At 40.7% G+C, this 27,320-nt stretch overlaps 2 protein-coding genes across 4 annotated transcripts in view; one reads left to right on the forward strand and one right to left on the reverse strand.

Annotated features, from left to right (window-relative positions):
• Positions 1-11,226, forward strand: part of LOC119902383 (low-density lipoprotein receptor-related protein 8-like) — an 82,440-nt gene extending 71,214 nt beyond the window's left edge. Inside the window, exons 14-18 of one of the 3 annotated variants that reach the window (XM_038718535.1) lie at positions 2,279-2,420; positions 3,152-3,304; positions 5,481-5,771; positions 6,683-6,751; positions 8,609-11,226. In XM_038718535.1, coding sequence (XP_038574463.1) covers positions 2,279-2,420; positions 3,152-3,304; positions 5,481-5,771; positions 6,683-6,751; positions 8,609-8,931 — 978 coding nt within the window. In that variant the 3' untranslated portion in view covers positions 8,932-11,226. Of the gene's footprint in view, positions 1-2,278; positions 2,421-3,151; positions 3,305-5,480; positions 5,772-6,682; positions 6,752-8,590 lie in introns of all 3 variants that reach the window. The other 2 variants (XM_038718534.1, XM_038718533.1) reach the window with 2 other exon arrangements.
• A 2,118-nt stretch (positions 11,227-13,344) lies between these two features.
• Positions 13,345-26,748, reverse strand: LOC119902384 (KN motif and ankyrin repeat domain-containing protein 4-like). The gene is made up of 10 exons (XM_038718536.1): positions 26,522-26,748; positions 21,486-21,567; positions 19,895-21,397; positions 18,688-18,763; positions 17,611-17,919; positions 17,331-17,415; positions 16,641-16,860; positions 16,417-16,559; positions 15,051-15,251; positions 13,345-14,098 (listed from the first exon to the last, which is right to left on the reverse strand). The coding sequence occupies exons 2-10, from the start codon at positions 21,502-21,504 to the stop codon at positions 14,006-14,008; spliced, it is 2,649 nt and encodes an 882-aa protein (XP_038574464.1). The 5' UTR covers positions 21,505-21,567; positions 26,522-26,748; the 3' UTR covers positions 13,345-14,005.
• Between the last annotated feature and the right edge of the window lie 572 nt (positions 26,749-27,320).

Here is a 27,320-nt window from a genome sequence, read left to right on the forward strand (position 1 = left end):
TCCTTTACTATAAAGAAAAAGTTGCAACAACACCAAGTAAAAATACTCGTAACACTCCTGCATTCCAAGGTTTACTAAGGTGAAAGTACAGAGATATTATCTGTAAAAATAAAAGTACTCATTTTGTAGAATGACCCCTTGTCAGTATTATATTGTCATATATAATACTGGATTATTGTTGATGGATTAATGTGCAAGCAGCATTTGTAGTATTGTAGCTGTTCTAGGTGGAGCTAATGTAAACTATTTAATATAATGTTAGGCAGACTAATCTATAAAATGCGTCACTTTTAATATGTTTTGTATGTAAAATCTTAATCTAACCAGTAACTATAACAGTAAAGTGATGGTAGAGTGAAATGTAGTGGAGGTGAAGTATAGTAAAAGCACAAAATGGAACTACTCAACTAAAGTACAAGTACCTAAAAAAGTGGATTTTGGATTTAAGCACTAGTACTGGAGTACATGGAGTTTTCAACTACTGCTAAAAAGCTCTCTCAGAAAAATATTTTTTATAATATAAATCGCTCACATATCTGTCTTCTTTTTTCGAAGTTTTAACCTTTAACAAAATAAATACCAATAATGTTAAGGTGAAAGCATAACCTTGAGGATTTTTTTTTTTTTTTACTGTACTCTGCTGTTAGTCCACCCTACAAGAAGAACTGTAGTGTAACTCACAGAAATGATGATGAATTCCCTCTAGTGTAATACATAATCGATCTGGGGCCTCTCTGCCCTCTACTCAGTTGTGACTACAAGGTGACCTTCTTGTTCAGGGTGTTAAACATACACCAGCTCACTGTCACTGAGTTGAGCTCATTGTAGTATACATCACATTACCATCTGTTTCTGACTCAGTGACTGAGTCAACGCAAACACACACATACATACACTTGAGGCAACCACAAAAAATGTCAGCTTCTGTCTAAAACTTTCTTTTTAAGCTGTTGAAGGAATAAACTAGGGAAACAACGCAAGCAATTCAATTAATGAATAACAAGCATGGCTCAAATTTGCCTTTGAGCTACTATATTATGATCTAAGTAGGATGTGTTTGAATCATTTAAGACCTAACACTGTAACAAACAAGAAAGGATATGGCAGAAACTATAAAAGAAAACCAATGACAAATTAAATCTTCTTCCACAACAAGGTGTCACAGCCCCATTTATTACATGCCTTGTGTGTATCTGGTAGTGGCGCTGGGACAGTGGCTAAGGCACATACCTTTGGTGTGGGAGACCTGGGTTTGGTTCCCACTGTGACACATCCACAAATGTGTCCCTGAGCAGGACACTTAACCCCTAGTTGCTCCAGAGGCATGCTACCTCTGACATACATAGCAATTGTAAGTTGCTTTTGAAAAAAGCGTCAGCTAAATGGCTAATTATTTATATAATTATTATCTCTGCTTATGCATTTCCTTGATGCATTCCTCCCCTCATTTTATTTGCAGCAAAAGCCAAATTAACACGATCTCTGATCTGCAAAACATAATGAATTAGACTATGTGTGGCAACAAATATTTATCAGTGCATATTTCACTTGTGCTAATTGTCTTGCTATTATTTTTCCTCAGATAAATTAGACTTGTGATCTGAGCCAAACACTGACAGCTGAATTCTCCCACAGCACGTATCTTATGTCTCTGCCTTCTTTGTTGAGTTCATTTAGTCCCTTTGTTTCTTATGTGTACTCATATTTTATTCTGTTGTTCCTCTGTTTCATTCATTTTCTTTTCTCTTTTAAATTGAAGGTGTCTTTACATTGATGACTTTCAGAAATTGAACTACTTTATCAGCCGGATCATGGCAAATTTTAAATTTTTTATATACAGTCTATGGTTTGGGCTACTGTAGAAACATGGCGGCACAATATGGCGAATTCCATCTAAGGGGACCCGCGGTGTATGTAGATGCAAATGACTCATTCTAAGGTAATAAAAACATAACACTTCATTATGTAAGGTCTTTGTACATCGAAATATAGTGATATATATTATATTGCATTTCTGTAAATGGATCCTCCTAAATATTACACACAACCTTTAAAACCACAAGTGTCAGAGAACCACCAAAGTCTGTAGGATTCATCCTTTGGGGGCTAGAAATGTATGTACCAAATTTAATAGCAGTCAATTCAATAGCTATTGAGATCTGAGCTGTTAGAATGGCTGTTTGCCAAAATGCACTCTTAGGCTCAAGCCCAACACAACCCTGACAATTTTTTTCTGTGTGTTACCCATATTAAGACAATGCTAATCCCTGTGTTTCAGGATCGTATCTACTGGACAGACAGAGACAGGGCGTCGGTCTTCATGGCCAACAGGCTGACTGGTCAAGACATCCACACGCTAGCGGAAAACCTCAACGACCCCCATGACATTGTGGTCTTCCACCAGCTCCGACAGCCACAAGGTGTGTGTATAGTATGAGTGGGGGAGACTTTGCATGTGTGTCTGCACGTCTGTTCGCTTTCCTCCCCTCACTGTGATTGTGTGAGATTGAGTCGCAACTCTGTGACCAAGCTTCCTCTGTGGGTTCATGTCAACCCATGCACATGAATAAGAGATAGTGAGGCTTGTGATTGTGGTGGAGGTGATCAAAGCATTGGAGGCACACATCCACACATCTGTCACAACCCTGCCTCCAACACAGTTTTCTCTAACAGGACTATCCAGATGTGAGTTGAACTGAACAGAGCTAATAATCATGAATATGATGGCTGTGTATTTCTTTTCTTGTGTGTCAGTTTCCATATTTATCTCTGTTTTTAAATATATCTTCCTTTGCATAGTCCATTTATATTTTAATCCTTCACTGTATTTCATACCTGTTTTCTTAGTTTGTAACTAAACAAGACTTTGGGAAGAACACAGTGAAGTTGTTGGTTGTACCTGGCACAGTAGCACAGGGAGTTGTTAATATTTACAGCAGGTTTCTGTATGTTACCAGATTTTATTCTTTGTGGGGTTTTTTTTATTTTGTTTACAAATTAGTGGCTGTAAGGGAATTCAAGAGTGTGGGAACAATAACATGTGACAACTCTCTCTGACTCTCTGATATCCCCCCATGTTGAATAAGTGATTCTTATTTATATAACCGTGTAATTCTCTCTGTCTCTCTATTTCTTTTGTCACTGTCTCCAGGCCCAGACAGTTGTAATCTGGGCAGTGTGGCCAATGGTGGCTGTGAGTACTTGTGTCTTAAGGCTCCACAGATTACAGAACACTCGCCCAAATATACCTGCGCCTGCCCCGACGGACAGGACCTGGGGCCTGATATGAGGGGCTGTGTGCCAGGTGAGCATGTTTATGAATGGTAATTGAGAGGATTTAGTAATCAATAGCACCTAAAGAGATTTGTTGGGCAGAGTACCATAGTGCTTACTGTGTAGATAATCAGATTCTGCTTCACTTAGGAAAGCTATTTTTTATTTATTTTTATTGTGTCATCGGAGGGGAAACGTTTGAGCAGATGCCTACTGGATGAGTGCAAATGTTTAGTATCCCAATGTAGATAGTGTAATAATAATAATAATAATAATAACTACCTTTTTTATGATATGGCACTTTTCTAGACACAGTTACAAAGTGCTTTACAGTAATAACAATTGAGCACAACAGAGAGAGAATGGAATATTTTCTGAAATTATTTGACTGAATGTGCTCTATCTGCTGTGTTGGGTAACAAATCATTAAGTCTATTTGTGTGCCGTTCTTGTGGTGTCAGTTGACTCCAGCTTTTTCCTTTCTTATTTTAATAGTTGGTAATAGTAAAGTGTATCAGTTAGTCCATTCTTATATCTTTGGTTGATACATTGTATTCCATTTTGGTTCAGGTTTGTGCAAGCATAGTGTTACCTGCACCTAGGGTTGTGGTGAACTAATCTGAAACCATTGTGGGGTTAAGAGACCTCATTCTTAAAACAGTTTATATATCACACCTCTTCCCTGTTCTGATGTTAGCGGAAACAGGCCATCACCACTAGGGTCATTTTACTGTTAATTAACAGGGGCTGTGGTTGGCACTTCTACACTATATTATTACAAGTTCATTATAACTAATTAATAATAATTTTCAAAACTTGTAATTTAAGTGTTATTTCACATTCAAGTCAGCACTGTATTACCTGAAGCTGGTTGTTATTTATAATTGGCTTAATGCATTTTATCACAGAGGTATACAGTAGAACACATGCAATAAACCAATGTTGTATTTATTTGTAGTGGGTAAAAATTGACAATAAATTATTAAATATCCTATCTCCAAGCAACATGGTTATTGAACTGTAACAAAAAGATTTAGTTGCTAAGCAACACATACAGGCAGTAGATAACAATAACAGGAACCACCATGCAATGTAACACAACATCTCTGGAACAAATACTGCAGTAGCATTAGCATATGCATTATAATATATGATGTTATCTTGTCATGCAAGTGAGGGGACAACTGCTTTGAACAGAGCCAAAATCAGTGGTATTCTCCATAATTATAATCAGGAATGTTTATGACTGAACAAAGCATCATATGGTAAAAAAGGAAGTGTTTAGTGCCCTGTTGTGTATTGATAGAAAGATAGATAGATAGAGACTTTATTGAGGTCACACCAGCTCATGTAAGTGGTGATTTTTGGTTGGCTCACTGATGTTTAAATATGTTCGATCTGGCACCATCATGCCAACCACAACAGATGACTATATCCATGTGTAATTTCACACAGAAATATCAATAAATCTATCAATATAAAACAGTTTGGAAACTATGTAAGCAGACTACAATGGAAGTAGATATACCTTACTTAAAACCCCTGAAAACACGTTTTCTCAGTCAGCTGTAGTGATAAATTTCTGTATTTGTGTTATCTGTGCCCCCCTCAGTAGTTGGAAGATTGACAATTTTTATCAAAATGTTATGACAATTGTGGGTTGTTTGCTTATATCCAAATACCAGATTTGATCAAACCACACCCAGTCCTGAAGAAGCAGAGTAGCTGAGGTATGACTGTGAAATACCTCTAAGGGTGTTTCACAGAACTTTAACATTGAGGTTAAGGTTGTTTGTGAATATTTAAAAGAATAGTTCAGAATTTGGGGAAATACACCATTTCCATTTCTTTCCTAAAGTCCAGGAGATCATTACCACTTCAACTTTAGAGGTGATGGTAGGTGGATGTTTTTACCTTTGGTAAGAGACAAGCTAGCTGTTTCTCCCTGTTTCCAGATGTGCTAAGCTAAGCCAACTGTCTCCTGGATGTAGATTTATATTTAATGGACAAAGAGAGAACTGAGATTTGTATCCATCTTCTCACCGAAACTCTATGAGAGCATATTTCCCAAAATGTGAAACGACTCCCTTTTAGGTGAGGTTCAATGTTATAGAGAAATACACATTTAACCCTAACCCTTCAACACATCTACAATAATTCAGTTTCTTGAGCTGAAGCTTTCTATTGTCCTCTTCCTTTCTTTGCAGCAGCACCAAGAAACGATATGACACAGACATCTTCACCTCCCTCTGAATTTACACCTGGCACCAGAGCGACTGTTGCTGAAGATTTCCCACCGCCCCCAGGGGGAGTATCACAGGCTGACGCCACCCCTCACTTGACCACAGCTCCCTCTGGTGCCCCTGATCCGCTCACACCCCTCTCCACTCTTAAGCCTGTGTCGTCACAAGAGTCAAAGGCACTGGGCTCACACTCTACCGCCACCACTATGGTGGTCTCCACCACAACTGCGGGGGACAGCAGCGTCTCTCAACACTGTAAGTGGGCTGTGGATTCAAAAGAACGTGTATCAATGTTGCTTGTGTGTGAAGAATACTACTTGAAATACTGTAAACACTTAGAAACAGATGATGTCTAATTCTGACATTCACTTGAAGAGATCCAGCACTATGTGATTAACATTTTTCATGTGACCCCGAGTCATACTGGACCCTGTATGATTGGAAAGCCCAAAGTGGCCCTGTCAGGGACTTAACAAGAGATGGGGTCCAATTGTCTAATATACTGTAACCTGTGCGTCCTCATCTCCTGCTAAGTACCAAATCTTGCAGTCTTACTCACTCTCATAATGTAGCTAACAACCTCACCCTCTCTGTAATGATGACACTAAAGTGAGATATCTACAAGCCCTGACAACCGTGCTCGACTGACTTTAATAGGAGTGATGTATGGTGCCTCTTTCCTCCATGAATTGTGCTCTGTGTGGGCTGTAGGGTGTTGTATGTCAGTGGGTGGCTGCATACGCTTGTGCTTGTGCACGAGTGTGTCAGTAAGTATGTGAAATGTAAATGAGCATGAGGTAACGTTGGAGCCTGGATGGATGAGGTGTAGAAGGTCAGGGGTAGTGTCAAGGTCACACTCTGGCAAATGCCAAGCAACTCATAATTTTTCTCTCCCTCATTTTTATTCCAACCTCTTTTTCACTATCTGTCTCTCTTTGTAAAACACTCACAGCCATGCACGCATGATCACCCGCTCCCCGCCTCTGTGTTTTATCTGCCTTTTCTTCCACCGGCTCCCCCATCCTGCACCCCACTTATCTCTCACTCATATTTCTCACACATTTTTTATCCCCTACGCTTTCTCATTCTTATCCTCCCTCCCTCTGCTGTCTTTTCTGACTCTCTGACACTGACACTCCTCTTTCTCGTTTCATCTCTCTCCTCAGCTGGAAGCGAGCATTTCCTCCTGGGCGAGAACCTCACAGTTGCTGTTTTGGGAGTGGTCATCCCCATCGGTAAGTCACCTATTGCCAACTTGTCCATGTGTCTGTCCAGATTAAAGGCTTGCAGCGCTGCATAAAACTGCTGTCTACCTGCTGCCTATGGCCACTGTTTTTGTAGTCCATTCACATTGACCCTAGTGTGGCAGGATGAGAGAATCCTGGCCCCCAAGTCTTCCTCGCTAAGGTTTCTCTGAGTCATTTTCTGTGCGTCTGACATTGCTGCCCCACTGCATTATTCACTTCACATTGTGTTGTTGTGTTGGGTTCTGCTTCTGTTCCAGCGAGACTTGTCAGTAGACCATTAGTCTGTCTGTGTAGTTAGCATACTACAGTGCAGTAAGAAAGTAAATTAAGGTCTGGTGCACCTAAATACATTTTTTTTTTCTCATTTTCCGCTACCTAGCAATTAAGGTACTTTTGGTTTTATTGGCCTTCATTATTTAAAGCCAGTGCAATAGATCCACCCCCTTTAGTTACTATAGTTACTACTGTAGCGCAAATCGATAGCAGAGACTATCGAGTCGCTCTCCCCCATCGAAAATGCCACCTTATGTGTTCCCATTTCTGATCCCATAAAGGTATAACTCTCACAGTATTATGACGTCTTCTGTTTTTTTGTTATATTATAACATCATTTCAGGGGTAGCGTATTCTCTTAGACTAATATCCCCCAAATAATGCTCCCACCACAGAATCATTTTATATTGCACCACTACCCACTCCATGTGTACTGTAAGGAGATGGGGAGCATGTTAAATCGGCTACTATATTATACCATCTTTATTTAGGATACCAGGGGTAGCGTATTCTGATAATAATAATGATTATATTTTGATATTGCTGATGATCAGCCACTTTCTCGATGGCATTCTCAACAGCAAGGTAGCACAGATTTATGGGCAGAACCGCTATGTAGCACATCTTGATAGGTAGCATAAATCGACAGAACACCGGCTACAATTGTAGCTAGCAAACTTTATCAGCTTTAGCTAGGTAGCTAATTAAGCTAATGTTAGCTCCATTAATTGGTTAAAAAGTCCTTTTGTGGCTAACTTTAAATATGTAATACTTGGCTACATGATATCTTGCTAAAAGTCTCAGTAAAAAAGTCAGCATCCTCACCAATTGATGATGTGTGCAGAAGACATATAGTAACAGCATTGTTCTCTTGAGTGTAGACCTAGTTAGTCCTAGTATTGTAAGTAAGTTAATCAGACTGTTATTTGTGTAACATAACTCTGTTATATATTGTTTGTATTTTCAAACAGTATGTTTTCACTTTCAACATTTCAAGAGAAAAGGTTTGTAGGTTGAGGACTCACTATTGTGTCTGGCAAACATAACACTATCTCAGGTAACAGTGGCTGGAGTTGCTGGAGTGTAAATTTTGATAGGAGAGATGATGATAGGACAAAAGTGTTCTTCATGTTGGAAAATATTACCATAGACACTTCTGAGCACCTTTGAGGTATAAACACACAAAAACAAAACTAATTCACTAAATTGAATTGTTTATCCTAAGACACATTTGCTGAAGATGATTTGCCAAGAGATTGTGATGTAATATGATAGTTAAAATCTTTGGTCCCAGGGAGATTTTTTTATTTACTTCAAAGCCAAGCCACTAATGGTGCTGATTTAGCTGTTGGTTGGTGTATGACCGTGACATTGACACGATGTTTAGCCAAGCCACCCACACAAACAACCTCCTGATCGCTGCCCCCTGCCCTCTCTGTCCTCCGCATGCCTGTTCTGCTCCTCTCTGTGCCTCTCATTTCATGCCATGGACTCGTTATGCCTTGTTAACGCTGCCCCCCCTTGTCCCTGCCGCTGTGTGTTAAACGCATGCAGTTCCTATCATTGCCACAGTGGTGTTCGGCCTGGTGTGTGCTGGAGTCTACCTGGTGTGGCGTAACTGGCGGCGCAACTCTACCAAGAGCATGAACTTTGACAACCCCGTCTACCGCAAGACCACCGGTGAGGGCGAGGAGGACGAGATCCACATCGGGCGAACTGACGGCATGGGACACCACGCCCACCATCACCCGTACCCACAGGGCGTCAACATGGGGGTTGTAGGAGCAGGGGGTGGAACCTGCCCACAGTTCATCGCCCTGCCACTCGGGGGCAGCATGCCTGACCCAGGGACTCACTGGTACACGGAGCAGCCCATGCTCTCCACTGCAAAGTGACCCACAAGGGCAGATTTCCGGCGAAAATGGCCGCTCAGGCACACGCGCACACACAGGGAGGGCAAAGGTGACTTGGACTGAGTTTGCAGAAGGGACGCACAACATATTATCAAGTGTTAAGTGCAGGCATTCACAGCCATGCCCTATGCCCATATTATATATTTCCATATCAAAAACAGCATAATTAATACAACTACCACAATTCTTTGAATAATAGTTTCTTACCTTTTTTCTGCTGGAGCTGCATCTTCTTTTTCACAAGAAAATGCTGAGAATTAATTGCAGAATTATTAATGTGTTCCCAACATTGACCTAAACTGGGAAATGGAGTCAGGCTGGTTCCTCCTTGAGTCTTTTGCATTGATAAGTGAGTGCAGTGTGTGCTGTGTGTCTTATATTTTGTGACAGGGATAGGGAGAGGTCCTGTTTCGTCCTTGATGTATTCATTTGGGCTTCGTGTTATTCCTGGTGGGCTGTGGAGCTCTGGGAACACTGTTTAGGAAGGAGAAGCTCTGAAACTGGGACAGCACCTGCGTTGATGGGACAATCTGTACAGATTCGTGTTAGAATCAATCACATATGTCATAAATGTCATTACTGGAACTGTCTTTTGTAGTTAACAATTTCCTGGATGGGCTTTCTTTTGTTAGATTTTTCTCTGATTGATTTTAAAGAAAGGTTACCGCCCACAGTATGCTCTTTCTCTCTGGTTCAGAGGGAGGCCTTTTAAGGGTGAGTCATCTAACATTTAAGTGTGCCATTGAGTATGGTTGAATTGAGGGGTTATGTTTTTATTTGACCTCTAACTCCCCAGAGTTTTGCGAGAGGGCAGCAGGTTTGCGGACTGGAAAGAAGAAAATGGTATGTAGACCTTTTGTTTTCTATGAGCAAAGAGGATGCAAGGTTAGGGGAATGTGAATTTTACGCAGGAGTTCTGTCTTCTTTGTTGTGACTTGTTTAGGTGTTAAATGGTTTGAGAAAAGCAATAGACTGCAGCTTTTAGTCAGGCTGCAGTTTTACGTGGTTGACAAAAATCCTCGAGTGTTAAGAATTTTATTTAATCGCCCGCTTTTGACTGTGACAAATGCACACATAAATACACATGGGGTGCACTGATAACACATTCATGCTGTTCCCCAGAGGACAGAGACAATGTGCACTTGCCCTCCGAAAACACAAACAGCATGCATAATTGCTCACCAACTGACAATGCAGCCATTCATTGTTGCAGGCAAGATGCACACGCGCAAACATGTATGCATGCACACATTCACAAAAGCAAGCTGGATTCCATTGCCTGCACTTCTCCTCCTCAGAGGGCCGATATCTGAGCAGACAGTTTTGGATAGTGCCGTGTGGGAGGGCCCAGCTGGTGTCTGCATGATGAAAAAGACCTGTCATGTGATGTAACTACAGAAAACTAAAACCAGACTCTGATGTAACGAGGTTGAGACCAAATTCGGTGAATATGTTTCATGCTGGTTTAGTCCCATCATTAACACTGTTACTCCATTCATAAACCTTAAAGGTCTGTGTGTTCGCGTGCTTGTGTGTGACTGTGTGTGTGTGTGTGTGTGTGTTTATTATGCATGTGCGTGCTAATGTTCATCCCACAGCCATATTTGAACCGTTTTGTATGCTCTTTGTTGCACAACCCTCTTAGAATGCCTTCTGTATTGTGTATTGCATGGACGAAAACAGTGTATGAAGGTGTGTGGATACACAGGTGTGTATGTGCGTGTGTTGTATGTGTGTAACAGTGTGTGACACTGGAGAAGCTTTGAGGGTGCTTTTTGATTCATTGATTTGTAAATATGTTTTCATAAGGTTTTTGATAATGTATAATACAAAAATGTAAAAGAGAAGATGTACATAAGATTTTAGATAAAATGTTGACAGGTATATTAATTTATTTGTATAAAAGGAGAGCACTGCATTCCCTGATTGTAAGAAATCGGAATTGTCCACCAAAGTGGTTTGTGTTGTTTCTTGCTGTGCATCAGTTAGCATCCCTTTTGTGTACAACCCCTTTTTTCTTTGTTAACCAACATAAAAATATGGCGTCCCCTCCTGAAAAACTCCCACATCTTTGCAGCGCTTCCCAACCTGTTTATTTGTGCCTTTTTATTTACATTTTCATTTTCCTCTAGTATTTATCATGAAAAGGACAGGGATCAGCCAACTACTGTACATGCAAAGATGAACTGTATTAAGACCAAACTGGTTCCACTTTCTGTAATGGATTACTTTTGAATATCTCTATATATTGATATATAAAATCTGATTGAAAATGTCCTTAATGTGTGCTGTTTCATTTACCTGTAGAAGATCTTTAAAGTGAAACTATAGAAGTTCTGCTGAACTGTGACCACCGATGCAACAAATGGCAACAACAGGATGTTGGCATATTCAATTTCCTTTCGTTTAAAATTAGTTGAACTTTTATTTATTGGGTGGGTCAGACAAATATGTGTAATGTAAAAAGTGTTGTTCATAGTGACAGACTCACCGATAATTATTCCCCAACTCTGCCGTTCTCTTTAGAGCTTTAGAGCCTGTGTTAGCTCATTGTTTTGGGGGGGGGTTTGGAACCCTGCACAGCACCAAACAGCAGACAGAAAAAGTTGGATACTAGCGGGTAAATTGGATGAGCATGTAGAAGCTAAAGAATTGGATATTTCCCCTTGGATTTAGTTAAGACCAATGACCCATGTCAAACGTGTGTGATTTTCAGCTTGTGGAAATATGTCGTGAACTCCCTAAAACAGCAGGAAACAGGAAACAACAAATATCTTCTGATAAGGTATGGTCTCTTTATTTCTTGTTTTACTTTTGTGTGACTTGCAACATGTAGCACAAGTACAACCACCAAACTGACCACAAACTGAATTTTTTCTTAATAAAATTTTTACAGCACTCTCTTCGTTAAATGTGATAATGTTAGTTAACATTAGCTACTATGGGCTGCTGGTCAGACCAGAACATGTAAGGCTGTAGCAGCAAAACACCTGAACTGATTAAATTGAGCAAACTCTGTCTTATTGCTTATGATTTCAAGTTTTGGTTTTGATGTTAAAGCTGATAAGAAGCTGCTCTAGCGGTATGTTGAGAGTCTGACTGAGCTGCTCTTCACATTCATCCACTTACAGAGAGATTCATCAGCAGACAGAAACAGTAGTTGATAAATCCAGTCCATTATCATTATTAAACTTAAGCAGGGCTTGACTCCTTCTTGGTGTACCACGCGCCATTAGGATATTATGTAATAAAAAATTTTTTAGTAGTGCAGTGGCTGACAAATAGGTGTCACAGATGTTCATTACTGCACAAAGGCTAAGGTGAACACCTTTATTCACTGTGGCGTGAGGGCCTGTTTGGGTGGGAGATGGTGTATTTACACCTATACATTTGTGGAATAGGCACAGGGCCTATGCCTGCACATTTTGTTCTGTAGTTCATTCAAAGCAAACAATGTTTAGTTTGATACAGCAATTTTTACTGTATTCATACAGTGACATTTCATTGATAGAAAAGCAGCTGATTCTGTCTCCGTCATGCATCTCGCTCTCTTTTTCTGAGGATATATACTTGCTCAGGGTCATTACAGCAGCTGGACAGTCAGTCAGCCAAGCTGGAAAAAATCCTCAGGGGAAATGAGGTGGCTTTGCTCTGTCAGACAGAAATCTAGCCTCCTCCCCATCTCCACATTCAATCCTTTTTGTCTTATCTCACCAACATAATCTCAAGTCCTTGTAGCAAGACTAAAGCGCTGCCCCTTACTGTTTCCCAGGGGGGTTACTGAAGAACAAAGGCCACTCAAACACATCTGCTTTCACGCCTGACTGGACTATTCCAGCTGCCATACATTTGGATTGCAGGTGAATCTCATTGTGTCCTCTCGCACAGTGGAATTAGTAAAATTCAGTGGGTGTCATGTTTATAATTGTCTGTCACACTTGAAGGGGATTAGATGTAATCCCTTGGATATGCTCATTTTAGAATTCCATATTTATACATATTGTTGCTCTCTGGATGTGTATTATTGTTTGATTTGGTCTGGCAGTAGTGATGGTGAAATGGGGAAGCTGTGCCACCTGCTGGCCAGGTTTGTTACTACAGCAACAAAGCTGATGGACAAGTGCTGCCTGATTGCTCAACCATTGCATTTTATGAGGGGTGAAAGTAACAAATATTAAGTAATAAATATGGAGGCGATGAAAATGCATGTGAATTGAAAAATAAATGGATAAAAATGGATGTGAAATCAATAATGGAGTGATAAATGATCAAGTGATTTGATTAATCGATTTGATTAAAATGGGAGTGATAGAATGAAAACAACCATTTTTCATCATTTATATTTATCAATTATCACTCACAACCCAGAATTGACATTTATCATATAAAGAAAGTAGATTTAAGAGCATGTCATTTTATTACAAATAGACAGTTTATACATCAATATAGCAATTACAGGTAAGTGCAATCTACAGGTTGGGTTTTTGGCACCGTATATTGTTTCATACTTTAATGTGCTTGGCATGCAGTGTAAGACATGTATTTTGCTTGTCTTTGTATGTTTTACACACATTTTATTTTAAAAGTGCTCGGCTGCTGCAAGAATGAAAATAGTTATATGTAATTTTCCTCTAAAAACATAAAGGCACCTGGGATAGTGAAACTTTTATTATAAGCACTGACCTTTTGGTCTTTGACCAACACAGTAAACATAAATATTTTTTCTTTGCATAGTTTGCAAAGCTAAACTGCTACTTGGATGTGCAAGGATCAGACCTGACAATGAACATCAACAGCAATAGAAGACAACACACTTACTCTATACTGCATCAGCGAAAAAATGACTACCACATCTAAGCTTTGCCTCGCTCACTGATGATATACAGTCTTGTTATAATGATGTCATCCCACCCAAACACTGAAGCTAATGCTCGTGCAGATATCCAGAATTCGGAAACAATATCATGAAAGCAACCGCTCAATCCAGCATTAAACTGGGTGTCGAAGTGACTCAGACAGAAACAAGTACTGTATGTCTGCAGATTATTTTCCAGTACTACAAAGCTCGAGCTTTAGCATGGGCCTGCAGGAGTGTGGCTGTATCCGTGTGGGAACCTTGCATGGCGATAGAGAGAGCACTTCGACCACGCTGGGGGGACAAAAAGAAAGAAAAACAGGAATTTAGGGTAAAGACACAAATGTTGAATTCTGAACCCATTAAGTTAGATACATTAGTCACAGGCTTTCTTAAAAATACATATTTTTAGCCATGCTAGCAGAGTGCCTCAGTGCATTATGTTCAGATTTAATTATTGTCTTTGTGCTACACCTATGTCTAGAAGACAGATTAAATAACAAAACTGCTCTTTGAGCAAGGTTGCATTTTCAGTAGTTATGATCAATGAGTTAAGTTTAATTTTCGTTATTCAATTTGTCTAATTAATCTCAGTTTGTGTCATGGTGAAACATGGTTCAGAGTCAAGAAAGGACGCCTGTGGTTGATGGTCTTTTTTTCTCTCTTAAACTCTACTTTAAAGGTAGACAGTGTCAAAAGGAGAAGATACATTTGCATCCCCTCTTCTGCTCTCTTCCCTGCCTCCTACCACTTCAGACTGGCAGATACGGTACTGTTAGCAGATTAGCTCATCTCAGCCCAGGGAGATTTGTTTAACTGTAGCCCTGATTAATCCTGGGAAAGCTCTATTCAGTCCACCCACGTCCACACAGTGTCAGTCAAAACATTCATACATCTAAGCTCCTTCTTGTGTTCATTTATGAGAATAGAAAAGTATATGTGCCATTTTGTTAACACATATAACAGGATTTTACAACAGAATTTCAGTTGGAGTCATCATATTAACTATGTATGAAATTTAATATAATGGGGGTCCAGCCTGTAGAATTGTGGGGGTTTTTTTGAGAATTTTTTGTTCAGATAATTGGGATTCCTTTAACGACCATAAACAATTAATACCATTGACAAGACAACGTTTGGCCTGCACTGTACTGTGTTATAATGCAGACAAAACTTAGAGGATTTAGGGTTAGAGGACAATGCTGGAAGTAACTTGTCCATGGGATTTGGTTTTCTGCATTATCACCTTGTCAGTCAGGGTGAGATCACACTGGCTCCTCTCCAGCAGCAGCCTTGCAATGTGTGTGTGGCCCCTCTCAGATGCGAACATCAGGGCCGTGGTTCCTTGGTTGTCCTGGATGTTAGTGTCTGCTCCACAACTCAGCAGCAGCCGAACCATCACAACTCGCCCGTGTCTCACCGCCAAGTGCAGAGCTGTTTGGCCTGTCTGTGGAGAGGGACAGATGATAGGACAGAGACAGAAAATTAACATTTGATATTTATCAAAAAACCCTATATTTATCTGTCCTACGTTGCCAATTTTAGGGATGCACTAAATTTAGGATTGTATACAGACACAGGGAGATATCCTGATTGTTTGTCCCTGGTGTGGGTCAAGCTTCAAAACACTGCATCCTACATTTCCTATAACGCAACTCAGTTGTGTCTTCATTAGACCCTCCCTGCATACCTATGTTCTAATCAAGTGGGAAGTTTCTGGTCCGAGACGTGAATCTAATGCTGAAGTCCCTTAAACCTGCATTCTGTTGAATGGCCAGCAGGGGGCGACTCTTCTGGTTGCAAAAAGAAGTCCAGTTCCATTAGAAATAATGGTAAAATGACCCTACTTCTCAGGTAAACACTTTCCTAATGAGTTTATGGTCTCAATTGCTAGTTTCATGTCTTCTTCAATACAACATGATGTCCATTTAATAAATTATGGTCCCATTTAGAGGAAAATAGACCATAAAGTAGAGTATGCTTCAGGGCGGAATTAGTAGTAGTATTAGAGTGACTTGTACCCACAGCACTATGTAAATGTAACCAGCACTGTTGAAAAAGTGTATTGGAGTTGGCTATTCACTTTGTCTAGTGAGTACATTTAGTTTTAAGACTGGTGTTCGCTAGACAAAATTGTCAGCCCTGTTAAGATGACTGTTAATGTGAATTACAGATGCACCTAACTAAGCCAGCCAGCTAGCTCCACACATGGCCGTTAGATCCACCGTCACCGGTGCCGCTGGTTGCAAAAACTCAACATGGCGAGGCCCTATTGGCCAAACTCAAGGCTTCAAAGCGGCAGTCGACAAACCAACGGGTGACGTCATGACGTCCACTTCTTATATATAGTCTATGGTTCTAACAGCCTTTCTGTTGACAATTTCATGATGACATCATCAGGGCTTTAAAAAGCTTCCTCTTGAGCCACAAAAAAAATATGCAACTGTTTTCACAAGCTGAGTAGTGCTCTTTATCAAAAATAAACATATTTTCATTTTCTTTCAATTATGTGGGATTGTTTGATTAGATCTACTACAACTTTTAACATGGGAACTGTAGGGTGTCCACTATCCTGCAACCCTCGGCATTACTGGTAGCACTGGTGATGTTACCTGGCTAGAGTGAATATTGACGTTGCCCAGCTCCATTAACTTGCGGACCACCTCCATGCCACCTGGGCCATCAGGGGCTGTCAGTGATGCCAGCATCACTACTGTATAGCCGGCGTTGTTCTGGAGGTTCACATCACTCACACCTGTAAGCAAAGAAAAAAAGTCCCACTCAACCAACTATATACTACACCTATATAGTAGCTCTGGCAACACAATATTATTACCTGTGTCCAGTAGCAGGCTGACGATGCTGTAGTTGCAATGGGACACGCTGTAATGCAGGACTGTGTTGCCATTGTCGTCAGCCAGGTTGACCAAGAATGCCAGCAGCGAAGGAGTGGTCTTTTTCACTTCTCTTAAGTACACTGCCAACCTGCTGGCCACTGAAGTCTCCTCTGCTGCCGCACTGAACCAGTGCTGAAACACCACAACCAGGGCCTTCCTCTGGAGAAAAAAAGAGGTGAACATAGAAAGGATACTAACTTTTAATCTTCTGAAGGATTTGGCCAGCACAGTGGATACCGCATGTTGGAATAATCCTCTGTTATTTAACAGACACAATTGAAAGCAGTGTTAATTTGTCTGGCAACAGAATAAGCTGTAAACACAGCACTGACATATGGTGAACATGTAAGCTAAATATTGGCTATTTTCACATCCAGCAGACACAGAGTCACACTAGCATTCATTTGAAGCAGTGCTTCTGACCACTCCCTCAATGTAAGTCTAATATTGACTCCCCTTAAAGCTCTGTTTTGGTCTCCACCAACAAATAACTGGCTTTTCAGCTGCTAAATGCTTCACTTTCTTAACCACCTAGCTAGCTAACTTTGCCTGCTGTCTGCTTCAATATTAAATAAATTGGTTTCTTTAGGTTTATTGAAAGTTCCTGTGGAAGAATCAAGGCTGCTTACCATGTCATTATTGGGGTTATCCATGTTGTCCATGTGATCTTTGAGAAACTGACAAGCAGTCATAAAATCTGCACTCACTGTCTCCCTAGAAAAAAAGAGCATGAGTGTACAGTATGTGGGTATAAGGGAAGAGAGAACAAAACGAACGTTTGCCTCATGGCATTAGGAATATATTCCCATGAGATGAAATAAAAATAAAGGAGCTGTTCCCTGAAGAGTAAACATCACAATTACATTATCCAAGCCTACACTGATAAGGCATTTGTTCCGGTCTTCTCACCTGCCCCCGGTTGTGGTTTCCGAGCCAGAGTTCCCCTCCATCTGTTCTCCAAAGGCCTGTGGTTTCATCTTGGCCGTTTTCTCTGGAGCCTCAGCTTCCACAGATGGTACGCCTCCATCTGTCCACACTGATCCTGCTCTTCCCGATATTATCTGTCTGTCTGGGCTCATTTGCCTCTCTCCCTCTATCCGTCTCTTCTCTAGGTCTGCTTCCACCTGGGCAGCAGCCATTTCCTGAGGGCTGATCCTGCTCCCCTTCTGCTTGCTCTGGCCCATACAGTCCTGCCCAACACTTGTGGATGTTTTGCGTCTTTAGAAAAATAAAGAAAGGAGAGCAGAGCAGAAAATGAAAACTGTTTGCTACGCGAATGCTGGTAGATGTTGGCAACTGCATCTACACAGATCAATTTTCACGCCACAGTTTACAAAGTTCACATACTGCTTCAAAACTATACTATTTTTAATTAACTGTCAGCCAATCAACCATATTTCTCACGCAGTGTCTGAGTAGGCTCATTTAGGAACAACATTTTGGAAGATATTTCTAATGCATTATTAATGTTACATGGTGCAGGATAAGTCAATCAACATTAAGAATCCAATCCTTTTAAAGCTTCAAAGCTGGAAATCAAAGAAAAAATATAATGCCTGTGTTGCTTCATTTTCAAAGGGTACAAGTCTCACTGTGTTGATTCATACTGCAGAAGGTTGTCTGTTATCATATTACTAACAAAGAGATCTCATATATTGTAGTAATACTTTGCCAAAAAATCGTTCCCATCTTTTCTGACTAATCTAACTATAAAGTAATAAATAAACTCTCATTGGTGGCTTTTGGAAATGGCAAAAGCAGCCTCGGTCATCTTACTAAGACATGGGAGTCACCATTTGTCTCCTCAACTAACTTTAGTGGGAGTGGTATTCATCTTTCAGTTTTTCCTCAGTCATAACCATGCAACAGTAGCTTAAATAACCTCAAGTTAGTATGTCTCTCAACCAAAAGTATAAGGTTGAAGCAATAATCATATCTTATCATAAATCTAAAGGTTCCTAAAGTCAGAGAGAGTTATTTACTAACCCTTCATTAACACCCCCAGAATGTAGGTTTTTTGACGTCTGGTTACATCCATCTGTCCTTATGATGGATTTAGAAACTACAAGAAAGACAAACACAGAGGATATGATGAAATATCAAAACACAGCTGAACAATAACATTAAATGCTCCTGCTGAAATACATATTTATCATAGTTTGTGACTTATTACTTTTGGACACAACCACTTCTTCACAGAAACTAACACAAAATTACAAGTATTTAGTCAAATGGCAACAGCCATCGGTTACATTGAATAAGTAAATTGTGGGTCTTAAGTTGACAGAGGAACATCATTAAGTAGCTTCTACAGTAAATGGTTATACAGTATAATTGGATTTGCATTATTGACTTTTAAATTGGAGCAAAAGAAAAACTTTGACCCTTTTATTTTGACAAGACTTCTGTGAGACAAATGTGTGGTTAGGACTTAAACACATTTAGCAACCTTTTGAAGACATATAGTGTTTCTTCATTGAAATTAAAATGAGCTTGTGGTTTTTGAATAACAGCCAAAGTCCACGTATAAACTTGCTCATATTCCTGTGTTGATACAGCTGTTAAGCTGCTACAGCCATTGACAGTAACTCAAACTCTATTTTACAGAGCTCCAGCGGCTGACATTTGGATAAATACATATATACCAAAATTAATTTTATTAAGGTTAATTTTAATTTTGGTTTTAAAGATACAAAGTTGGATTTCAAAGTTATAATAATAGTAATATAGTAATAACTGAATTCATAGCCATAATGTTTGTAGTTTTTGCAATTCAGTGGTCACTTGAGATCTAAATTACCAGTTTTAAGAGAAAAATGTATTGAATACACACTCCCTGGGATTCACATCTGCTTTTTCAGCTTCGCATGCTGGGATTTCTGACACTTTTAAAAGGGGGACGCTCTAAAACTGTAAAAATGCTGGCATTTCAAAACACCTAAAACCAGCCTTGGCTGGAACCAACTAGGTTCACCAAATCTTGTGCTCCAATAAAATACAACCAATCAGTTATCAGTTAATAGATTCCCAACTGAAACTAATGTTTTTATCAATCAGATGTCACATAAATCAATGCAAAAGTACACGGCTAAACTAAAAATGAGGTCCAACTGCAGTGGTTGCTCAGTTTGACAAAATAGTAAATGTAATTTAATCATTACATTGACAATGCACAATCTGTGGACTATAGTACCTCCTTGTTGAGTCCTCTCTCCATCGCTGTGTCCACGCTGGGTGTAGTAGGAGGTAAGGATGTCAACAAGTCCCATCATCTCCTGCTGCAGGGAGTTGACTTTGGGGTCTGGGTGCTTTAGAGGTTTACCTGCCTGTCCTGACTCACGGTCTGCACACAAACACTCCCACTGCTGATCCAGGAGCCTCTTGATCTTCTTTATGTGATGGACGACCATTGCTGTATCTATACTGTCATCTGAAGCATCTCCAGGTTCCACAGATACTAGTGGGCTCCTCTCAGTAGAATCGACAACAGAGTCTTGTTGTCGAATTCTTTGTCCATTTGTGGTAACAGTCCTTGTACTGATGAATGCATCTGGAGGTGACACTTTATTACATGGTTCAATGGATTTCACCACCGTCTCATCTCCATCCTGGTCTACCAATACTCTCTCTGCACGGACCCACACACCAGGATTCGTAACAAGGTGCTCAATCTTCTCATCTTTCCTTCTGCTCTCATCTTTTTGCTCCCTCAGCAGCCCTAAGGCCCTCTGGAGATCCATGCTAGTCTCATGGAGCTTCTGCTCCAGCACAGCTACCTTGGCCTGCAGGGATGTCACTGTCAGCAGCTCATCCAGATCTGTACTAGTCCTCCACTCGTGTGTTGGATTAGAGTCTTCCTGGCAGACGCTGTGATTTCTAGGAAACATGATATGACTTTCATGCCGAGGCCTTTTGATGTCCACTGTGGAGTAGTGGGATGAGTTTCCATTCATTGAGCCAGGTGTCATATGAGGATCCAGGCCCATACGGAGTCTTTCACTTTCCTCCTGGAGGATGCAGATGTGTGCCCTGAGCTCTGGAATCACCCTCATCTCCATCTCCAGCTCCCCCACACGTTCGAGGGCCTCTGTCAGGCGTCTCAACAGCCCAGAGCAGTCCTGGGGTCGAGGGCTGTCTGAGGTGTAGAAAACATCTTCACAGGAGGTGTTTCTTCCTTCAAGGTGATCCCTCGAACTTCGGAGGCTGCCGGGGTCATCGGTGGATTCTGATCCCTGTCTCAGCAGTACTGTGAGTGGCAGACTGGAGGCACGGAGGAGATGAGGTCTTATGTGCTCACCCAGAGGTTGCTCATCAAACTCCTTGATTCTGGCCTCCATCTCGGTCAGGGTTTTGAGCCTTGTGGGAGAGAGTTGCGACCTGTGATCATTAGCCCAGGATGTGTAGCCATGATGATGGGCATCTGACAGTCGGGACCTGGGTCCAAGAGCTCCAGTTGATCCCCAGGGGCTCGGGCGGTAGCCACTACCAGAAGGGTTTAGGTGCCTGGGTAGAGTGCTTGCTCGGGGGCCCTTGCTTCGGCGCTGGATGGGGACTCTTTTGATTGTGTTTCCTTTCTCTATGTCATCTACGTATTTTAGGAAGTCCAGGTCAAGTCGAAAGCCATAAGGGGTTTCCACTGAGTACGAGGGCTTCCCTTTAATGCCATTCTCTGTTGTTTTATGAGGCAAGATATTTCCTGAAAACATTAAAGCAGTGATTTAGTATCCATTGCAAATAAATGTCTGATCTAGTATAATTATGTCATGTTAGGGACTTTATTTTACCGTTTTGTCCTTCCATCATCTTTTTTAATCTTCAGTTGTCCAAACAATTTGTTGTCACATTATCTGGATGGACCTCCAGTATCTGACGAAACAAACAAAATAAAAACAAACAGAAGATTGAATTGAGGCAGCGACACATGAAAATCACATTAGGGCAATTTTAGTGGTAGAAGTGGTTATTGTGATGTTATCTAATAAAATAATGAACACATTCATGATTTCTGAGGGGGAAAATAGAGGAATTTTGGCACTGACATTCACTCGAGGTTTAGCTGTGGTATTTTTTGGTGGGAGACTAAATCTTTTATGACCAGATGGAAGATCACTCTGAGCAGAAATAGTTCTCTTTTGTTCTCCCACATGTAGAGCAACGCACAAAACACAAACATTTAATTACACTCGAGTGCTTCCTCTCTCTTCTTCCTTCTTTCTCCCAAAGAGTTTTTCTCACACTCTCACTGCTTCATTTCTTCCATGCATCAGGCTGCTATTATTCAACAGTGGCAGGCCTGATGTTCACTTGATTACAGCCTTGCTATCCAGGACGACAGCTGAAAATAACTGGAGACTGTTTAGCCCAGCAGCTATGGCCAACAGAGCAAAATATACTCCTACAGCCACAAACACAGACGACCATTGTTGTGACTCACTACTTTTCCTCTCTTCCTACTTTCCCTGTTCCTCCCACTAGGACTACTGCTGTATTTCAGGTTCTTGGGTTACTTTTACTGAACTGTCTCTGACACTTCTTCTCCTCTCTATGTAGTCTATATGATAGAGAATAGTATATTCTCTACATATTCACTGCTTCTCTTACCTCCTACTCTATGTGTCTCTCCCTTCCACCCTCACCTCTTCCCATGTTCCCCTCCCCTCTCCTGACCACCAGCCTCTGTGGCAGCTTGCTGTCCTCTCGAGGCACCGCAGCCACAGAGCCACAGCCCCAAACAATGTCAGCTATGCAGTAAACAGACAAACACCACCAAATGGCCCTGCTGGGAATTTTGACCACCATAATTCACACACTCTCTGATGGCCAGCAACAAATCAGCAGTTAACAGATGCGTACATTTTCACAAGCTAAGATGTAAACACTGAGATAGGTACATGTTTACTTCAAGTCAAAGACACACGCTGCAAATGTACATGCATACATGCCAGTATGCACACTATGCATATCATGTCTGGTAACCTACTGTGTTGGCCTCCTAGTTTCCAGAAGGCTCTGTACAGTTTGACATTTTCTGATACTATTGCTGCTATGATTCCTGAGGTTTGGTACCAATGTAAAATTACACTCTTTTGAAACCTTACATTTAGGAATAAAAGCATGTTCCTCCACAAAACACTTTAGTATGTCTGTCTAATAATGTGCTAAAAGTGTTAAAACTACAATTAAAATCCAAAAGGTTCTGATTAACGAATAAGTACAGTAGAATATGAATATGAATGAGTAACATGTGAGCCTATGACACTTGAGACATATTTCTATTGGTACAAAAAAAAGATTGAGTGGTCTGATACCCAGCCCCAGTTACCATGCACTCTCTGACGTCATATGGGAAACCCTAGCTATCTGGTGAAAGAAAAAAACACTGACACTTATGTTTCTTGATCTGGTAAAAAGATTTACCTCAAGTAGAAACCCTCACTGTATGTTCTATTCTGTTGCCCTTACAGAAACCTTGTATATGTGTTGATACTGATACAGTATGTGTGTTGTTGTAGGAGTGGGGTTTTACGATGTTGAGAGGAATCTTTCAGCTCTCGATCTGACAAGTCTAAATTTAGCCTCTACATGAGTGTAAAGTTAAAGTATATGTCAAGAGAGGAGACCCAAACATGTGTCTCCTAGTAGAAGATCATTCAAATGTCCTCCAAGTAGATAGACAAACTCAGAGGGCAGCAAGATAATACATTTGCTGTTATGAAATGTCTAAAGCTATTGGGGCACTGAGATAAAAAAAAGAGCCTAATGGCTGCAGGCAGAGGCTGTATTCACTACTGACTCTCTAAATGTCAATCAGCACTGTACAGCAGAGCACCTGTTACTGCAGACATCTCAATCAGTCTCACTGCTGGATCTGTCATCAAGTTGAGAATGCTAGATGCTGGCTGCAGTTCAACAGAATGGAAATTTCAGGAAATGATTTTACATTTGTGCTTTGACATAAAACATGAAGTATCATCTCAAGATTATATGTCAGCCCTGTAAAAATTACTCCTATGAAATGAGCGATTGTACAAAATTAAATCAAATGCAGTGTTTAAAGGAACTGATTGGCTTTTTGGAAAATAGTCTTGAGAAGATTGATACCACTCAGATACAGATTCAGATTCATTCTTTATTGTCCTCAGTGGAGGAAAATTTTTTTCACGGTCTGTACAAAGAGCACCTTTAACATGAATTCTACACACAAACTACATATAGTACACATATACAGACAATGTACACATATCTACATATATAACACAGGAGTGACAACATTAACTTGTCTGTGACTTTGGTGCTTTTATAGCGCAGGGTTTCAAAACTTATCTGTTTCCCCGTGCCTCTAGTCTTTGTGCTACGCTAAAATGCTGCTAGATGTTGCTTCATATTTACTGTACAAAATGAGAGATAGATCAAAGAAAGTGAGTCATCATATTTACCAAAATGTCAAATCATTCCTTTAACGTGCTTTTGGATTTGTGGAAATATCTAAAGATCCACAGCTAATCAAAATCAAAAGAATAAAATATTCAGCATTCATGCAGTGTTTAGACTATTCATTGCCTTCTCTCAGACAAACAAAGTGAACTCCAAATGGCTGTAGCCCACACATTTCTTACACATACAGTAAATATAGATGTAAAGAAATTCTGACCAGGTTACCACAGAGTAACCACAAGTAATATAGCGGAGTTAGGGTTAGGCAATTCCCAAGAATCATTGCCTTACTCCCTCCACATTTCCATGGCACAGTTTTTAATTGTGTATGCTTGGAGCAGCAGGCCCACCTCACAGGAAACCTAAGAAATGAAACGTAAAATATTTGCCTTACCCCAAACAGGCCCCAGCCAAACAGTACTGCGCAGCACTACAGTACTGCTGCCTCTGCTCACATTGAACTGAGTCCAAAGTCAAGCACCAGAGTGAAATGAGAGTTAAATGTTTTACTGAGTCTTTAAAATCAAGGTTTCCTTTATATTCTGCTAAAGCTCTTGTATCACAGTTCATTACCTTTATTTGAGTTATTTTCATCTTTCTATTACCAACAGCTGCTCTCCTTCTCTGGGTCCCTTCTCACACAGACCTTTTAGACTTCCTGCATCAGCTTAAACCTCATAATCACAACATCTCCAGCCACAGCATTCTTTATCAAAGCCACAAATTAAATATGAACTCATGACACCACAAGAGGGACGACCTCCCTATGAAGTAACGACAAATGCTTGAACCCTGGATAAGGACAAAAAGATTATTTTAGATTTCAAATTTAAGCCAGTAACAGTAAACATTTGGTTTGGTCACTGATATGTTGCACTGCTCATTTTCAGCCAAGCTAGCAGAATGGCTCAAGGGATGGCATTGTCAGCTGGTCATTCTCACACTTTGGTCCAGACTGAAATTCGGCAACTGTTTGATGGTTTGCATTGTCTTGACATTCATGGTATCCAGAGGATGTTCAAATGACGTTGGCCCCCCCGTAATCAGCCTCAGCTGTACTACTTTGTGTTTGGTGCTAATTAGCAAATGTTAGCAGGCTAATACTAAAACAAGACATGAACATTGTCAACATCATACCTGCTAAACACCAACATGTTAACATTGTAAACCTGTTACCGTGTTGATGTTAGCATATGCAGCCTCACAGAGTTACTGCAGTCTTTTATGTTTTTGTTTTCATGGGTTCACGTGGGGTGAACTTGTAAAGCTGTCAATTTAGATTCTCTATTGTCCCCACCCTCTTGTACTCTATGTTTGGACAGAACCACTTTTGACACTACTATAATGTCTGGGTGCTTGTCTTCTAAAATTTGAGACAATTGTCATAATTCTTCACTTCAGACCTTAAAATAAGATTTAATAACTATGTTACAGAGCTCTCCCCATGCACTTTGCCCATCTCTGAGTTTCGCCCTCTGTCTCTGTCTTTCTCTCTCAGCGCCTGTCCATCTGTCTCTACAGTATGTCTATCTACACATTTCCCTGTCTATGTTCTGTTCCCGGAAAAATCATTCCTCTCATCCACTTTTTTGGTTGTACAGACCACGTTTTCTTTTTCCAGCGCATAACTCTAAACCTTGTCTTCTGTTCAGAGTTGATTTAGAAACCAAAGCCAACCGTTTGGACTCAGCTCCATCTCCCCTCCTGTTCTCTCTGTCTCTACTTTTTTCTGTCAAACTCACATTTTTTACTCACTGTCTCCATAAAGACTTCCTAGAAATCCCTCAAGTCCTATGATGTTTTTTCAGTTTGTATGTTTTTGTTTCAGGATTTTGGACCACTGTAGTTGTCCTGGTCAGAGTCCAACAGCAACAGGGTCAGAGTTGTATTGTGGCATCTAAGCCTCCTTGTGAGGTATGTGGAGCTAAAGCTCATAGAATGAAGCAGCTGCCAGGGGCTTCATGCAAGGAAGAAAGCTGTGGTATGTTAACATGGCAAGGTTAAAATAGAAAGTGTGCTGCTTTGTGCATGTGTCTGTGTGTCTCTGTGTGTGTTCATGTGTATGTGTGTGTTGTGTTGGTTCAAGTGTGTTTCTATAAATATAGATGAAATAAAATGTAAATATAATTCAACATTTAATCTTTAAAAGGCAAAGTTATTCCTTGAAAGTCTGATTAGTATTCAGCACAAGCCCAGTGGTCCACTCCACACAATTTGTTAAATCACTTTAGAGTCAAAAGCTTTTCTGACCCTGAATTTAGATCAGCCAGTCCCGGATCGAAGACTTTCAAGGTCAGCATTCAGCATCTCAGCTTTGATTAACTATCTAATCCAACAGTCCTCCACTTGCTGAGGGATACAAGATGAATATTAAACGAGAGCTTACCTTGTGACATGTGTTCAGCAGTTTCCTCCACTTTGTCTCGCTAATGTGAGTGCGTGTTTGTCAGACAGTCCTCTACAGTCTGCTCTCAGCTCAGTTCAGCCTGTCTGTCTGTCTCTTGTGAAGGCGGGGAGGTGTTGTCAGGGAGAGTGGCATGCCACGGCTGTTTGGTAAATGCCAATGTGCAGCCCTTGCCATAACAGAAGCTGGGTTAGCTTGTGTGTAAAAGAGAGCATGGAGCAGGGAGGGGCTTAAGAACATGCCTTCCTACAGTACCTCCTGTTCAACAAGACTGACAAGTGGGAGGCTAGACATACAGAACCACACCCACTCCTTCAGACAGCAGCCAATAGGAGTTCAGAGGTGCAGCCGGCTGGGAAAGACAGTAGCTCTTCTGGGACCCTGGTGACAACGTTTCAATATATGGAGCATCTGAAGAAAGTACTAGAGTCACCTTACTGTGTACCATCCATAATCTCCTCAGAAAACACCAGTAACGGTGTTGCGTAGACCTCCCTCTTTCAGAATGTGTAGCCCTACCCAGTGTTATGTGCTCTCTGTCCTCTATAATCAAGTAAACAGGGGGGAGAGCAGAGGGCTTGTTGCTATTCATGGGGTTAATTCTCTCAGTGCATACCTGTCATTCGTCATGGATCCTCTTTCAATCCGTCCCCAGCATCTTCCTTTGGGGTGCTACCATCATGCCAGGAAACCCTTTCCTCTGCTCTTTATAAGGGCAGTCTGGTCTGATTGCCTGTACATTACCACCAAATTGTGAAAAAGCGGACATGTCTTTTAAGTA

Source organism: Micropterus salmoides, unplaced genomic scaffold (genome assembly GCF_014851395.1).
Source record: "Micropterus salmoides isolate LMB-PRFRI ecotype aquatic unplaced genomic scaffold, ASM1485139v1 Ms_hic_scaffold_14, whole genome shotgun sequence".
In the NCBI taxonomy this organism is placed as follows: Eukaryota; Metazoa; Chordata; class Actinopteri; order Centrarchiformes; family Centrarchidae; genus Micropterus; species Micropterus salmoides.

What these genes read in the sequence shown, in the direction of transcription:
- LOC119902384 (XM_038718536.1), bottom strand. An exon ending in GAAACCACAACCGGGGGCAG is followed by an intron (nt 17,416 to 17,610) that starts GTGAGAAGACCG and finishes CTTTTTTTCTAG; the next exon opens with GGAGACAGTGAGTGCAGATT. An exon ending in CAGCCTGCTACTGGACACAG is followed by an intron (nt 16,560 to 16,640) that starts GTAATAATATTG and finishes CTTTGCTTACAG; the next exon opens with GTGTGAGTGATGTGAACCTC.